Here is a 16671-nt window from a genome sequence, read left to right on the forward strand (position 1 = left end):
TAGTGTAATGCTCGAAATAGCCTGTAGGTGACGGACGTTTCCCGTGTTTTCAAGTAAGTGCAAAAGTGCATCGTCATGGCATTGTTTTACTGATTCCAAATTACATAACAAAAATTGTAGTTGGTAATGTAATCTAGATTATTCGTTTTTGGTAATGTATTCTGACTACTTTTAGATAACTTTTGACCAAACTCGTTTATCACTGATTTAAATAGGATGATCTTAAAAAGATTTATATAAAATATTGTTTTCAAAAATATGCAGTGTATTAAATATTAGGCCTACTCATCAAGTAGGCTACGTCAGGGTTTCTCAGACTGGGGTTCATAATGGAACTGCAAGGGGGTTCAAGTGAGTTTAATCAAAAGCTATTAAGTAATTAAGTCATACACATTTTACATTCAATTTCTTTTTGACTTCATATCACCACGCATTTCATTTGCAAATGAATATGTATTTATTTATTTATCACTGTTTACAGAAACATTAAAAATAGGGTTATACACAGTAAGTCATAAAAACACACACACAAACGTAGCTTATAACAGGTTCTGGGCTAAGCAGGAATGAACAGATTATTTGTAAGTATCTGAATGCCTGTTAACATTATTAGCACATTTCCGTTGAGTCATTTCAGTCGGCCTCATGCATGCTGACTCTCTTGCATGTGTTCTCAGTGCAGCGCTCCAGAATGAGCTGAGGACTGGGCCGAGGAGGGATGACTGGGATACTTTTACCCAGTTCTTCTGCTTGAGGAGAGCCGGATTTTGCAATGTTCTCTACATAAACACAAACATAATACAGCATGTCAGCAGGTTTGAGATTTTTGTCAACCAGATCTACATATCTGGTGGGCAATGCATTAATGTTACTTACAGCCACATAAAAGAAGCATGAAGTGAACAGTCAGTTTGTGAGGAAATAATGGACATAATTCAATAAATAAATAAGGACAATAAGGACTAAGATAAGGCCTGATTTGTTAACATTTGTTAATGCATGAACTATACTAGTTCTCACAAACGAACAATGAATAATACTTTTACAGCATCTAATAATTCTAATTCATGTTAATCTCAACGTTTACTAATACATTTTTAAGATCAAAAATTGCATCAGTTAACATGAGTTAATGTACTATGAGCATGACCATTTTTATTCACTAACAAGTAATGATGTAAAAATATATTGGTAACTGATGTTATCAGATGAAAATGTATTGTAAAGTGTAACCAAAAAGTAAATGTATATAAAATAATATATAAATGTAATCATTAGACAACATTAACATTACAAAAAAGACGTTATGTATTTGCAATGGTCCTGTTTAATATAACTATTTACAGATCTATTTATCTATCATACATTGTGCTAATATACTTTATTCCGCATTATATGTGACCCTGGATCACAAAACCAGTCACATGGGTTCAATTTGTGAAATTGAGATGTGGAAGCTGAATAAATAAGCTTTCCATTGATGTATGGTTTGTTAGGATCGGACAATATTTGACCGAGATACAATTATTTGAATATCTGGAATCTGAGGGTGCAAAAAAAATCGAAACATTGAGAAAATCACCTTTAAAGTTGTCCATTTCTGTTTGCGACTGTGCTGCATTCACTCACAAAAATAAATGTTTTATATATTTATGGTAGGAACTTTACAAAATATATTCATGGACCATGATCTTTACTTAATATCCTAATGATTTTTGGCATAAAAGAAAAATCAATAATTTTGACCCATACAATGTATTGTTGGCTATTGCCACAAATATACCCGTGCGACATGTGACTGGTTTTGTGGTCCAGGGTCACATATAATAATAATTAAATCAATTTTAAATTAATTATTTTATTTTATTAATGTTTATATTTCAAATCGATTAATCGCATCTAACATAAAAGTTTGTGTTCATATAATATATGTGTATATACATATTCAATTTATGTGTGTGTGTGCGTTTGGTTGTTTGTTTATTCAAGTCTGTCTGCTATGTGCCACTAGACATATTTCTTAATGGAGAACACACACCTCTGTCAGTCTTCCTCTCCTGCAGTGGAGATCGTGTCACATTGGAATGGGAGTTTAGTCTTCCTCGCTGCTGTAAGAAGCGTCGGCTCTGTCTCCGATAGGTGTCCTGACTGAGACGTCGACGTCCATTGGGATGGATGCTCTGGGCGTTGCGTATGGTAGATCTGTTGGCCCAAATGAAAAAAATGATTACATATTTCGATATTTTGTGAAGTATGATCAGCCAAAGTGTTCAGTTATTACTATGTGGTGTTTTATTTTTGCTGTACCTTCTTGGTGGTGGTGTTGCTCTACTGACCACATTCCTCTCAGCATCCACCTCTTTCTTCTCTCCCGTCCTGCACAGGAACAGGGATGGGTAGAAGCCTGTATCGTCTCCTTTCCTGCATGAGAATTTTTTTTTTCAGACATTTAGGAATGTGATTCAATTATGAATCATCAAATGACTGCGAGCATTTCGATTGTTATGACACACCATGAAGTAAAAATTAGTTGACTCATACCTGACCACCCACCACCCATCTAGAGGCTTATGGATGACCTCAATCATCTCTCCTGCCTGGAGAGTCAGCTCATCCTCTTCGGCAGCTTTATAGCCTTTAATGGTTTTATAGAGCTCTCCTGTTGTGGGTAAATATCATCAGCATAATTCAAACAGCACAATTACTCGCTCCCAAAATAGTGTTTCGGGACTCATATCAGTGGCATTATGGCAATACACACTGACCTTCATAATTAGGCTCTGGTTCCTCGGATTCATCCGCTCCATCCAGTGGCTCTAAGTATGAAGCAGGAACCCAGCCTCTCTTGGACTCACACTGACAAAACCACCAGCCTGTAAACATCAGATCACACATCAGACCACCTTTACACTTTACTGTTCTTCTAAAATGTGGAAAGAAAATAAGGGTATTATGAGTAGGTATGTGTGTGAATTAGATGGATGGATGGATGGATGGATGGATGGATGGATGGATGGATGGATGGATGGATGGATGGATGGATGGATAGATATTTTCCTCACCATTTTGGCTTTTCTCCACAATGTCCACCATGTCTCCCATCTTTAGGGTGAGCTCGTACTTTGAGCTCTTGCTGTAGTCTGCAATCACTCTGTAGCTCTCAAGCATAATTGGCCCTGTGATTTCTGAACAAAGAACAGCAGATATAAAACCTGTCGGGAAATGGCATGAGGTATTTTGCAATTAAATGATATCTTCAGAAACAGGAAAGCTGATCTCACCTGATGTGGTGTTGCTCCGTCCTCTGTTTGTGGACATAATGAAGGTCTCGTTTCTTTTGTATCTATAGAAAGAAATATATTTCTGAAAATACTGCATTCTTAAATTCTTAAAAGTTGATCAACTTTTGCAGGTGAGATGTTTTTTTCTGGCCTTTTTAATTCATGGTACAAAGCAGATAGGATCCAACACAGGAGGGACAGCACAATCTCATGGCAATTCGTAACTACTTTACGTTTTGGCAAATTGGTGGATAATTCATATGAATTCGTACGATCTCGTTTGTACATTTTCTAACACCCCAATGACGGGTATGTTTTTCTAACAATCATACATCTTTGTAAGATTGACATCGTACAAATTCATAAGAAATCGGCACCTATAGTCAAATGTTTTCCCGTAAGAACGGGGTCAGCCCTATGTTCCCACGGCCCTATGTTCCCACATTTCTAAGAATTTTTTTTTTTACGATTTGTCTAAACCCCAGTTACGGGTAGGTTTAGGGGTGGGGTCAGGGGTAGGCCATTTGTGGGAACATAGGGCTGTGGGAACATAGACATGCTCCCGTAAGAACAGATTGTGAGGGAACATGATCAGCAAACATCATGAGCAATATTTGAGCATTGCCCATATAACCACTATGGCTTAAACCAGGGATTCCCAAAGTGTGGTACGCGCACCCCCAGGGGTACGCGAGCTACCACCAGGGGGTGCGCGAGAGGAAAAATGTAATGGCGGTCTGTTTTTTTAAGTGGGATTTTTCCATACAATAAAAAACATGAACAGTAAACATTTCCTTTGTAAATTCCTTTTCCTTTTATTTTAAATAAAAAAAACTATAATTTATTAGTTTTTGATAAAACAAATACATATGAAATGCACAACGACACACCTAAAGTCGCTCACGCACATAGGCCTACAAGCAAACTCTACACACACGAGACCCGCGGAACTCCCCGCGCACATACTCATATGAGACGAGCGCGCGCACACACAAACTCTCCACGCACATACTTATTATAAAACGCGAGCACAACACACAAACTCGCGCACATACACATACTCAATGTGTCCCGAGCACACACACACAAACTCTCCGCGCACTTACTCATATGAGACGCGAGCACACACACACACACACACACACACACACACACAATATCATAAAGATGTGGAAAAGTCGATCAAAAGTATGGCTACATTTCTCCAGGCTCGATGCCAACAGCGCGCGATGCAGTATTTGCGGTAAAATAATTGCTGCAAAGACCACGACGAATACGAATTATTTGCCACGACAAATATGATGAAGCCCTTGACAGTGCACGGAGTAAACATAAGAGCAGAAAGTGGCTCCGTCTTCGACTGGTAAATGAAGTTCTTTTGAAAATTTTATACATCAAAGAATCATGAAAAAAATTATAGTTTCCAAAATATTAAGCTGTTTTCATATTTCTGAAGGGTCATGTGACACTGAAGTAATGATTTTGAAAATGCATCTTTGACATCACATGAATAAATTACATTTTGAAACATATTCAAATAAGATTTAAAATTGTAATACTATTTCACAATATTACAAGTTTTACAGTATTTTTGATCAAACAAATTCAGCTTTGGTGAGCTCTTTATATATATATATATATATATATATATATATATATATATATATATATATATATATAAAATATTTTTCAAAATATTGATGTTTATTTTATGTTTGAGCCTATGCTCTTTGTTACTTATGTTGTGGATCGTGTGAAGGCTAATTTTATTGTCGCACTTGAAAAGTATCAGATTGATCCTCGTTTTTATTTATTTTATCTATTTCGGAGCCTATTCTCTTTAATGTTGTGGATCGTTTGTAACTTCATTGCAATTTAATTCAATGTACTGTCATTCTAATTTCCATAACCGTTGTGTTATGATGATGATGCTAGCTCCACGGTCATTTAATATTGCTGCAATGTTTCTTTTACGCGGCTGAAAATAACCGTGCTTTCTACTGAGCCTGTGTCTGTCACTCGTCCTCTTAAAAGTGGAAGCTTGTGCGTAGCTTTGTTGCATTATATTGAAACTTTGTTGATGTTGATGTTGCTATTGTCATGCGTGTTCTGGTTATTTGCGCATGATTAAACATGAGTCTTTATATGGCGATAAAACAAAGTTTTGTTGCGTTATTTTTTTTAAGTGGGGATTGGGGGTGCGCCAACCCGGTTAGGACATAGAAGGGGGTGCGCAGGAAAAAAAGTTTGGGAACCGCTGGCTTAAACTAAAGCATTAGAATATGAACCACTATCCCACGTCTCTGAGTTTAAGCAGACAGTCTTACGGGTGTGGTGCTGGTGGAGTTTCATCTTCAAGCCGCATTTTGAAGAAGTCACAAATGAGCTGACAGCGAGAGATCTTCTTCGGCAGGTTGAGAAGGGAACGAAAGTATTCAGCAAGAGTCACCTGCCTCGTCTCGGTCGTTTTCTGGTTGTCCAGCCATTTAGGAGCTGAGAGAGATTATATTACAAATCAAGTCAAGTCACCTTCATTTATATCGATTATATTTACAATACAGATTGTTTCAAAGCAGCTTTACAGTAATAACAGGATAATAATGCAACAAAGTTGGTTTCTTCTATACAGCAGCAGATCTGGAAGAAAATAGCGTGACAGTCCTGCTTAACCCTCCTGTTACCCTCAAATCTACCAACATCTTTTACCCACTGGGGTCAATTTGACCCCACCAATTTAAACCCCCACAATTTGATTTTTTCCCCAAAGGTTTAAGTCAGGTACTTTATGTTTCTTTGTTGACTACTTAAATAGCCCTTTAAATAAAACACCACCAACCCCCCACCCCCACCCCCACCCCTTATACATCCAGAATACCTATTGCACGACTATGGACAAATTAGCAAATCACTATAAAATGTCACTGATTTATCTAAAATTCAAAAATTATATATATTTTTGGTGTTTTAATAGCTATTTATTTATTATATTATACAATATATTTTATCAAGGATCAAGTTTGGGGTCAATATGACACTCCCATTGATAGTCTCAGGATGCCTCACTGTTGGCACGACACAGGACTCATGGTAGCGTTCACCTTTTCTTCTCTGGACAATCGATTTTCCAGATGTTCTAATCAGATACATTAACTTTGCACCAGTCTTCTGCTGTCCAATTCTTGTACTACCTGCAGAATTTCAGCCAATATTTGATGTTTTTATTGGAGAGAAGTGGCTTCTTTGCTGCCCTTCTTGACACCAGGTCGTTGTCCAAAAGTCTTGGCCTCGCTGTTTGTGCAGATGCTCTCACACCCACCTGCTGCCAATATTGAGCAGTTCTGCACTGGTGGTGACACGATTCCCTAGCTGATTCCTCAGGAGAAGTTCCTGGTACTTGCTGGACACTCTGGGACATCCTAAAGCCTTCTTCACTGCAGCCGAACCTCTATTCTTGAAGCTCTTGATGATCTGGTAAATGGAGGCCATTTTGATGCAAAGATGATCCTCCATCTTTCTTTGGAGGAAACCATTGCTAACAGAAGAACACAATGATTGGAAGCACTTCTTCCTTCCTTATAGCAATCATGTGCTGATGATATGATTAGTAAAATGATGTTAGCTGGTAATTTGGTGCCAAGGACAAAAACAGTGAAATTTGGGGTTTTGTGATAAAGCTTTTTGAAATGATGTAAAATGCCACTGATCACTCTGCACAATAATCTAGAAAAATGTGAATCAACATCATAACAACTGAAGCAGCAAAAATTTCAAATTTGGCCACAGCTGTACCCTGTCATTCAAGTGGGAAGTGTCCGGTCTAACAAGGTGATGTTGGTGGCGCATCCGCTGTTCAGCTCCCGCAAAAGGTCCACGTACTCGTAGGAGATGCCCAGTTGTTGTAGGGCGAGCAGTACGGCATTGATCTCTATGCTGTCGAAGGCTTTCTCGTAGTCTATGAAGGCCAGTACCAAGGGCATCTTGTACTTTCGGCAGCGTTCGAGCAGTTGGTTCAGCACGTGGATGTGGTCCATTGTGCTGTAGCCAGACCAGAAGCCGGCCTGTTCGGGTGGCTGTTGTTCGTCCAACTACCTGGCTAGTCGGTTGTACAGCACCTTGGTGAAGACCTTGTACACGGTCGGCAGGAGCCAGATTGGCCGATAATTCCTCAGCTGTTCGCGGTCACCCTTCTTGTACAACAGCACTGTCTTGGCCGTCTGCCATTGATCTGGTGTTCTTTTCTGCGCCATGTAGCGGCTGAAACGGCTGGCCAATGCTGCCCACAGCATCGGTCCACCCTCTTTGAGCAGCTCGGCCTCGATTCCGTCCAGCCCTGGCGCCCGGTCTTTCTGGATGTTCTGGATCGCATGCCTGACCTCACTGGTCAACACTGACGGGATGGCTGGTATGGCATCGTCCTGCATTTCGGGCGGGTCGACTGGTGTCTTGCTGGCGAATAGGTCCGTATAGAACCCCAAAAAAACCCCAAAAAACTTTGCTAAGAGGTAATTTTCAATTGAGAAAGAGCATAAAGAGAGAGCTCACAAAGCACAAAGAGAAATGGTTTATAAGGCTTCTGTGGAAGCTTTCATACATTTGCTCCTCCCCTATATTATGTTTTCCCCTCCCCCACGGAACAAAATATCAAAGTTCTTGCAAGAATTATGTTTTCCCTTCCCTGGAAATATATAATTGGCACTGGAAATATCTAATTTCTTGTGAGAATTATGATTCCCCCCTCCACTATATCGTGTGAACTATCAGTGGTTCTCGCAATACTTCAAGTCCTATATGGTAATGTCAGGTTAGGGCCCTAAAGCAGAGGGAAGGTTTTTGAAGATCATAAAATCTCAACTTATAATGACCTCAATATCATCCAGAATAAATGTGGGATTTGTGCCTAATCACCAATGTGTGAACAACAAAAAAAATTATATTTCTTATATGTTTTATACAGCAAAATGAGCCTGGGGTCAAATTGACCCCAAAGAACACCGATGCTACAAAAGTACGTACAGAACATTGAAAACCTATCATCATGTTAATTTTATGTTTACCCAGTTGTCCCCATTAAATTAGGAAAAGTCTTTAAATTTGAAGCAAAAAAAAATTTTTAAAGTATGTATTTTGAGATGTTAAACACTGAATGGGGTCAAATTGACCCCAAAGGTAATAGGAGGGTTAAGGGGTAACTAAACCCTAAAACAACTTTTTTGATGTTAATGATCTGTAAGACTGGGGCTTTATTAATGCTGTTCATTGAGTCAAGTAAAAAAAAAAATATATATATATATTTTTTTTACATTTTGGGTTTAAAGTGTATTAATTCAACAATATATGGTGTAAAAACGTCTAAGTGCTGCCCTCTTCAGGTTGTCAGAGGGTACCAGCTAACCACGCCCTTGCCTACAGAGAGACACGGCGTCTCAGATGCATATATATATATATATATATATATATATATATATATATATATATATATATATATATAAATGAACTAAATTAATAAAAATGTAAAAAATTATATATAAATAGCCACTCTGGAGAAAACAGCGATGTCATCGTCCAGCTCAGTTCAGGTCTCAATGGTGTCTATGCAAGCTGATCAATAATATTGTTGAATATTAAGTGTCCCCAACTAAGCAAGCCAAAGGTGACAGTGGCAAGGAACCAAAACTCCATCAGGTGACAGAATGGAGAAAAAGAAAAAAAACTTTGGGAGATTCAGGCAGCATTAGTTCAGAAGTCAGGTTGGATTGGAACATTCAGAATATTATCCAGTTCGATCTTCAGATGGAATGTTTCACTTGTGTTGTCTTAATACAGGAACTGGGGTATGACCATGTTGCACAAACTCTTTTAAGACACTTTTTATGTTACAATAGCCTATCTGTATCTTTCCTGCAACATTGGAAAGTCCAAAGAAAGTAGGCTACAGCTTATCAGCATCCGTTGCAATACCCCCTATGAAATAAAATAGTTTGCAGAACTGAAACTCAAAAAAAAAAAAAAAAAAAAAACAAGAAGTAAATCATTGTATTACATGCCAATAGAAAAGGTTTTAACATAACGTGTTAGGCAGCTTTCATGAACTCTATACAGTCTGATATGCTTGACGTGAAGCAGGTGTTTCCTCTTCTGGAACACTGAGACCGAAAACTTATTTCTGTATTTTCTGAAAAATGAAACTGTCACACCATGATGGCACATTTATTGCTGGCCGGTCTTTAGCTGCTGTAAATCATTTATGATGCAACATTTTTTCTTTCTGAGAGACATTTACTGTAAAAAGTGACAGTAAAGGCATGTACCTGGTAATGTGGGAATGATTCTGTCATTTACGTCAATGTCTCCTGCCTCAATAGGGAACATTTCCTTTATCGTTTTCTGTAAAGGAAATTTTTTGTTAAAAAAAAACAAGCTTTTGCATTCAATTTTATCTATTTACTTGTTGCAGACATGTTGCAGAAAAACATTCGGTAAAAGTTTACAGTAAGGTTCCATTTGTTAATATTAGTTAGTGAACATGAACAAACAATGAAAAATACTTTTATTAATCTTAGTTATTGTTAATTGCAAATATTTCCTAATACATTTTTAAAACCAAAAGTTGTTTATTTAATGGTTTGTACCTAATAATGAATAGTTGTACTTTTTTATTACTGTATAATACTGTAACAAATGTATTGCTCATTGTTAGTTAATGCCCTATTGGGTCCTTATTGTAAAGTGTTACCATACTTCTATATAAATGTGACAAAGCGTGACTACAAATAAAGGAAATGCTTGCAGCAATGAAAATTAAATCAGTTAGGTAAAGGGAAATGTAAGACTCTACCACCATACTTTCAACTGTAGAAAACTGAAAAAGAGACTTACATGAAATGTATGGATTTCTGGATAGCGTCTGTACACCAGCTTTTCAGACTGATCACTCCATTTAACCAGGAGCATGTACACCTTTAGAAAAAAATATATATTTTTTTTCTTATAGAAAAAACACTCTATGATAATTGTAACCATCATAGCACTCGTTTATTATGTATAGCATACAGTGTCAATGCACCACAATAATGTGTAAAATATGAAATATCATATGTGAAATGCTGATTTTGGAGTAGTTTACTTACATAGTGCTGGCTAGGAAAGAATCTTTTCTCAAAGCCCAAAAGTTCCACGTGTCGCACATAAGATTCAGCCATCCTGCAGAAAGAGGTCTGACCTTAGAGGGTTATGATGATCTGAGCTGTTATGATCTGATCACCGCTGGGCTTTATAGAGTTATACGGACTATGACCGTGGGAGGCGTGACCTGCACCAAACACTTCCTATTCCACAAACCCTGATGAGGAAATACAGATAGAAAATTCCAGAAATAGTTCTGTGTTTAACATTTTACAGTAAGTGTAGTTAACGTTATATGTATGATAATTAACCAATGATATGATGTACACTGCACACTATAATACAAAATAGTATGTAATGCATGCAATGGATGCAATGGAAAATAGTAAATCACATTTAATCATGAAAGGAAAGAAAGAAAGAAAAGGTAAAGATCTCCACAACATTATTGGGTGACAAATGTACACCTAAAATATCATTTAGGTGCTATTTTTAAATGCAGGAAAGGAACATTTAGGAACATAGAAGGAAACCAAACAATTCCATGCTTTTTATGATTAAACAACTTTAATTCCTAATTAAATTACTGTATTGGTCTTTCTTTTTGCTGATTACTTACAAAGCACTAAATGGTTTAGCTCTGCAGTTCTTGAGCGAGCTCTTAATGCATTATAGTCCTCCACGTCTATTACAATCTCAAAATTCCGGCCAGTTGATAGAATATCAAAATCGACTGCTGGCGGTAGATCCATTTCCTATTTAGCACCAAAACTTTGGAACAGTCTTCCTATCATTGTCCGGGAAGCAGACACACTCTGTCAATTCAAATCTAAAAACACATCTCTTTGACCTAACATACACATAACACATTATAGACTTCTATAATTCAATGGCTGCATAGATTAGGTCAGCCGGAACCGGGAACACTTCCCATAAATCCTGATGTACTCATTGCATCATAAGAAGGATGGTGTCTACACTAATATTAGTCTCTCTGTTTATCCCGAGGTTTACCGCAGTCCGCCGGATCCAGGCCATATCCAGATTTGATGAAGGACCTGCGCCTGGACATGACAACAACGCAGTCCTGAAGTATCAACTAGTCTCTCCCTATGAAGGCCTCCTTCCCTTCTCTTTACCTCGGTACAGATAAAAAGTTGTCGGGATAATTCCGTAATACGCATGTGCACGCCGTCAGCGTTCTCACAGGTTCGCGTTTTTTAAGTTTGCGCAGAAAGAACTTTAAACGGGTCCCTAAGTTAAGAACTAATGATCGTTGCGACGGAAATGAATCAATCAAAACTAACTTTAGCTGGACATTAGCTTTATTCTAGAGCTGCTGCAAAGCCAAAACAATCTCTGTTACTTTAATTTCCTATTATCTCTGTAAAGCTGCTTTGAAACAATCTATATAGTTAAAAGCTCTATAGAAATGAAGGTGACTTGACTTGACAGATGCTATCGGATTAGCCGCTTTCCGATCAAGTATAGTTACAGGAACTTAGTTATAGGAACTGTCCATTTCTAAACAGTTCTATGAACTACTCTCCCCAAACTCGGTTTTTCTGTTTGCGCTCGCACTGGCCAAGTGGCCATAGGAACTGGTAGGAGGAGTAAGGGAGTGACGCAAGCATGGTGACTTTTATTTTGACGGCGCTGAGAACGCCAGAGCAAACAATGCTCGCATTCTCTGTGTTTATTAGTTAGCGATCTGTCTAAGTTGCGTTGGATTTTCTCTTCAGCATTAAGGTTTAGAGACCCATATATCACTGTTTTCCATGTTTGTATAGTTAGTTTCTGGAGTAAATATATAGGCTATAATCTGTGTGTTTACATTCTAGCTGTTTTAAAAATGGCGGGTGCTGGTGTTCCGCGTGCGTTCGGCCGGCCAGTCAGCGTACACTAACGTCATGGGTAGTTCCTATAGTGCTGGTTTAGACCCTACCAGAGAATGTCTAATATGACCCTACTCTGAAGTAGGACCTAAATTAGTTCCTCCAAATGGAGTTCCTTCCTAGAACTAAAATCGTCCCTAGTTCCTGCGGTGCGAACACGCCGACATCCGGGTACTTTAGCCAATAGTTCTAGGAACTGTTAAAAGGTTCCTCCGGTCGGAAAGGGGCTAATGTGGAGAATGGTAAATTATAATCAATCCAACTTAGAGTAAATAGACATACACGATCTAACAGATGTGTTAGAGATATAAATTGATTGTGTTAGAGTTTTAATCAGAGTAAGTTACTTTTAAAAGTAATGCATTAGGCTACAATATAGCATTACTCCCTTAAAAAAAAGTAACTTATTGTGGTACTTAGTTACTTTTTATGGAAAGTAATAGTTTATGAATTGCTACTTTTGTGTTACTTTTCCTTACCAGGGGTCCGTTCTTCGTACGTCGCTAACTCACTTAGCTGGATTTGATTGTTGGCGATTTGGCATGATCTTGGATTGTTTGGTTCTTCAACGCTCATCCTGGACTTGCTGTCATAGCAACATGTGCGCAAACTTAAACCTGCTCGGGAGCAGGCTTATTTCATGTAAACAGGATTAGACTGCGGCTTAATTCACAGGGAAGTCCAGCGCAGCGCGATAGTGCACTTTCTTTCTGAGATATAGGCCTATATTTTTTCTCGTGATTCGTGAGATTGTCGTTTTTTGTCGCTTTTATGTTTAAAAAACAGTTTTAGTGTTTTTTTGTGGAATTTCCAAGCCACTTAAGACCCAATGTTGTAGGCTAAAGCAGTTTTTTTTTTTTTTTTTTTTTTGGCTATCATATTTTTTTTATGAAGATCATACAATCATGACCATGCCGATTACAGATATGTCACTCAGGCTTCACTAACTGATTGGTACCATAGACTATAGGCTACCATAGACTGCCACCAAGGCCTCAATAAAGGGGATTATTTGAACAGAAAGGGGATTCACAATGTAAATGTGCAGCCCAGTTACTATTGTGATTCTTAATATTCCAGATTAGCAATATTATATCAAATAAAAAAAGGCAGTTGACTAAAATCTTCCATATCACAAATGTGAAAGCAAAATGGCCAGGATCTGTGCATGACTTAAGAATTTTCAGAGATTCACATTTATGCAAATTATTTGAAAGTGGTAAGGAAAGTTCCACAATTAAATATCAAGCTCACTGTATTACATACACTTATGCTGATCCTAACAGAACTGCATTTTTTCATAGGTGATTATGACATGTTCCTGCCTGCAGACAGGTGTTTTATGACCCCATTCCCTGACCCAAACCAGTTACAATGCAGCTCCAGGACAAGGGCACACAATGAAATGAACTTTGGCTAACTAAAGGGAAGATTTCAGTCTCTGAGGGGTTGCACACCTGACAGGGCCTGTGACATTGTTGCATGTGCCATATTACACAACATTGCCAAAAAAAAAACTTTTCATTAAATGTTTAATAAAAGACAAATATGCTTAGTTCCTTGAGTTTTATTTCAATTGTTCTTTGTAAAGAAAAGCCAGTGGTCAAGAGATATTAGACACATGCCTCATGCAACAAATAAAAAGGAAAAGTTGGCTATACACTGCCCACCTGTAGGCCTATGTCTCCTCTGTCTGTGCAGACTCTTCTGTAGGCCTTTCTGTAGATGTGGAATCCTGCAACTTATATTGCAGCCATAAAGCATACAAGTATACATTAAGTAAAGCTATTAATGCACTTGCAGGTAGGCTAGTGCCTCCATATGACAGTTATCTGAGAGGGTTTATTCACTGTCCAGTGCAATGGAAACAAATGGACATTACAAAGTCTTATACTTTCTTTCCTTTGGAAAGTTAGAAAATGTCCACTTACTGCACATGTTTCAGCCACCACTTTCTTGGGAACAGATACAAGTGTTGGTGTATTATGTAAAAGTGCACAAAAGAGGAAAACACAATGTCATTACAATGAACTACACTCGGGAAAAATGTGATCAATAACTCATGGCAAAATATTTTTACATTAACATAAGTTTATCAGTTTTCACTTTCACAAGTCAAAGCAATTCATCATTACTCAAGATTTAACAGTTGAAATGACTATACGGCCTTAATTTAATGCAGCAAAAATTATTTTACAGTGTAGGCTACTAAGATCTTTTTTTTTTCTCAGCCTTTTTCTTGGTTGCTTTTATAAACAGACAACCATTTATTTAACAGTGCCTTTTATAAAAGAGACTATATAACAAAAAATTACCATTATGTAGAATATTTTTGTACTTCACTTTTATTAGTTCCCATGTTCTAGTGTGGTGACTCTGACATTACAATGAACAAAGTAATTATGCAATTATTAAAATACAAAAATATAGGCTAATAAATATATTATAGGATAAATATATTATATAAATATAGGCTGATAAAAACATCTAACATGGCCACTTCTAACGGATTTAAATTGTCTGCTACTTTTTGCCAGCCCTCTCTCCTGGCTTTTGCAGACTTTGAGGTGTTCCCTGGCGTTTTAATTAAACATTAAAATTCCGAATAAACTTCGACTATTAGTTCTTGCTCTGCGTAGGAGAAAAACTGAGCGCGCTCTTTGGCCACGCTGAGCAGCCAATAGCAGCGTTGCTGATCAATGTTTCTACTATCGATACATATCCCCTTTTAAACCAGCGCATGAACGCGCAATTATCTCAGATGACTCAATCCAGCGATACTAATCATATCCGGCAAGTGTGTTCGAAGAACCGAGTTAGCCAGATCATGATTCGCACGATGATATCATCTTGGATGTGTCATTTGATCTCGGATGTAATAAGCAACGTACGAAGAACGGGCCCCAGGGCTGTGCTTGCTTGTTTGTTTTTTAATCCCCCCTAAAAAAGTTCTAATTTTGGCAAATGAATCGTCATTTTCACACTAAAAGTGACATGATCCTTCGATGATCCAGCACACACGCCTCTGCACCTTCCTCCCAATTATGGGGACATAAGACGTGTCAGTCAATAAATCAGGAAACTAAGTAACTTGAATTGCTTATTTGAAAAAGTAACTCAAATATTTTGTTGTAAATTTGAAAGTAATGTGTTACTCTACTAGTTACTTTTAAAAAGTAATCTGATTATGTAACTCGTGTTTTTTGTAATGCATCACCCCAACACTGGTTATAACAATATAGAGAAATATAAATATGTACATGAATATTTACAGTCATTGATAGCTTATGTTATTGTTGGCTTACGGTTAATGGCGGCATACTCGATGAGCAGTTCCTCACGTTCACATCTGTGTCTTTTAGAGGTCCTTATTTTTACAGAAAAAGAGAAGTAGCCTAAGCGATTGTAAAAACACAGTCTCTTTCAAGTGGTCAATGCCTTTTATGGTTTGTTTCTCTTTTTTAATTATCAGATTTATTTATAGTCTGATATCATTATATAGTTGGAAACAGACATGACTCATATGTTGATGAAATATTACACTGCTTCAGAAGACATTTTATAAAAGCCTTAGAATCATTTTCACGTTATTTTACCACAGTGACAGCATTTCTCAAGCTAGAGGATTTCACAGGGGATTTTGGAAGATTTATGATGAAATATGTAACCACAAACCTCCCCACATCTAGCATACTTAAACATGCTTACAATACAAGATCTGAATTACATCTCAGCTAACGAAAAATGGACAGGTTAAAATGATATATTATATATTTGATGTTGACAACCGTAAAAATACATAATAATAAAAAATCCTATTGTATGTGTCTGTTTGTGTGTAGTATTTTTTATGGTTGTTAAAAATGCTTTGGAATGATATTTATTGTAAAATAAAAATGCTACATAAATAAATTGGGATTAAACTTAAAAAGTTTCTCTTCTCCTGTGTTATTTATATAATAAAGGGTAGAAAAAGATACATTTTAATACAAAGTCAGTAGTTTTAAGATACTGTTTTAAATGATTGGTTTTGCCTGCAGTAACAACATAAACTCACAAAAGGTTTTCACTTTTATAATATCACCTTTTTTTTTTGTAACGCAGCATAAATGGATCTTAATTCGTGAAATTATATTGCATTTATATTTTTGGAAGGGGTCCCTCTCATATCATCATATCTGGGGGTCATTGGCATAAAAAAACTAGTCATCTCTATAGTTCACTAGTTATCTCTATAGTTTAATATTATAAAATATAAAATAATCAAAGCCAGGACTATATTATAATTCAAACTATTAGTGGAGCGGCTAAGTGCTTATGTTTGGCAGAATAGTTCAGTTTATGATACAAGTGTGAAAATTGGCATGAGCAGT

At 37.2% G+C, this 16671-nt stretch overlaps 1 protein-coding gene across 1 annotated transcript; it reads right to left on the bottom strand.

Moving 5' to 3' along the window:
• Positions 1 to 342: 342 nt before the first annotated feature.
• ncf1 (neutrophil cytosolic factor 1) lies at positions 343 to 15673 on the bottom strand. Its single transcript, XM_081366737.1, has 13 exons — positions 15604 to 15673; positions 13969 to 14253; positions 10409 to 10620; positions 10158 to 10238; positions 9590 to 9665; positions 5609 to 5774; positions 3282 to 3343; positions 3063 to 3185; positions 2766 to 2873; positions 2542 to 2659; positions 2308 to 2421; positions 2039 to 2202; positions 343 to 779 (listed from the first exon to the last, which is right to left on the bottom strand). The coding sequence occupies exons 3-13, from the start codon at positions 10478 to 10480 to the stop codon at positions 634 to 636; spliced, it is 1230 nt and encodes a 409-aa protein (XP_081222863.1). The 5' UTR covers positions 10481 to 10620; positions 13969 to 14253; positions 15604 to 15673; the 3' UTR covers positions 343 to 633.
• Positions 15674 to 16671: the final 998 nt, after the last annotated feature.

The sequence above is a fragment of the Scardinius erythrophthalmus genome (genome assembly GCF_964197995.2).
Source record: "Scardinius erythrophthalmus genome assembly, chromosome: 5".
Taxonomy (NCBI): Eukaryota; Metazoa; Chordata; class Actinopteri; order Cypriniformes; family Leuciscidae; genus Scardinius; species Scardinius erythrophthalmus.

Excerpts from the sequence above, each read along its gene's own strand:
- ncf1 (XM_081366737.1), bottom strand. The coding sequence starts at position 10,480 with ATGGCTGAATCTTATGTGCGACACGTGGAACTTTTGGGCTTTGAGAAA. Across the intron at positions 2,422-2,541 it reads GATGGGTGGTGGGTGGTCAG|GAAAGGAGACGATACAGGCT; the intron begins GTATGAGTCAAC and ends ATTCTCATGCAG. Across the intron at positions 780-2,038 it reads GGAGAGGAAGACTGACAGAG|AGAACATTGCAAAATCCGGC; the intron begins GTGTGTGTTCTC and ends GTGTTTATGTAG.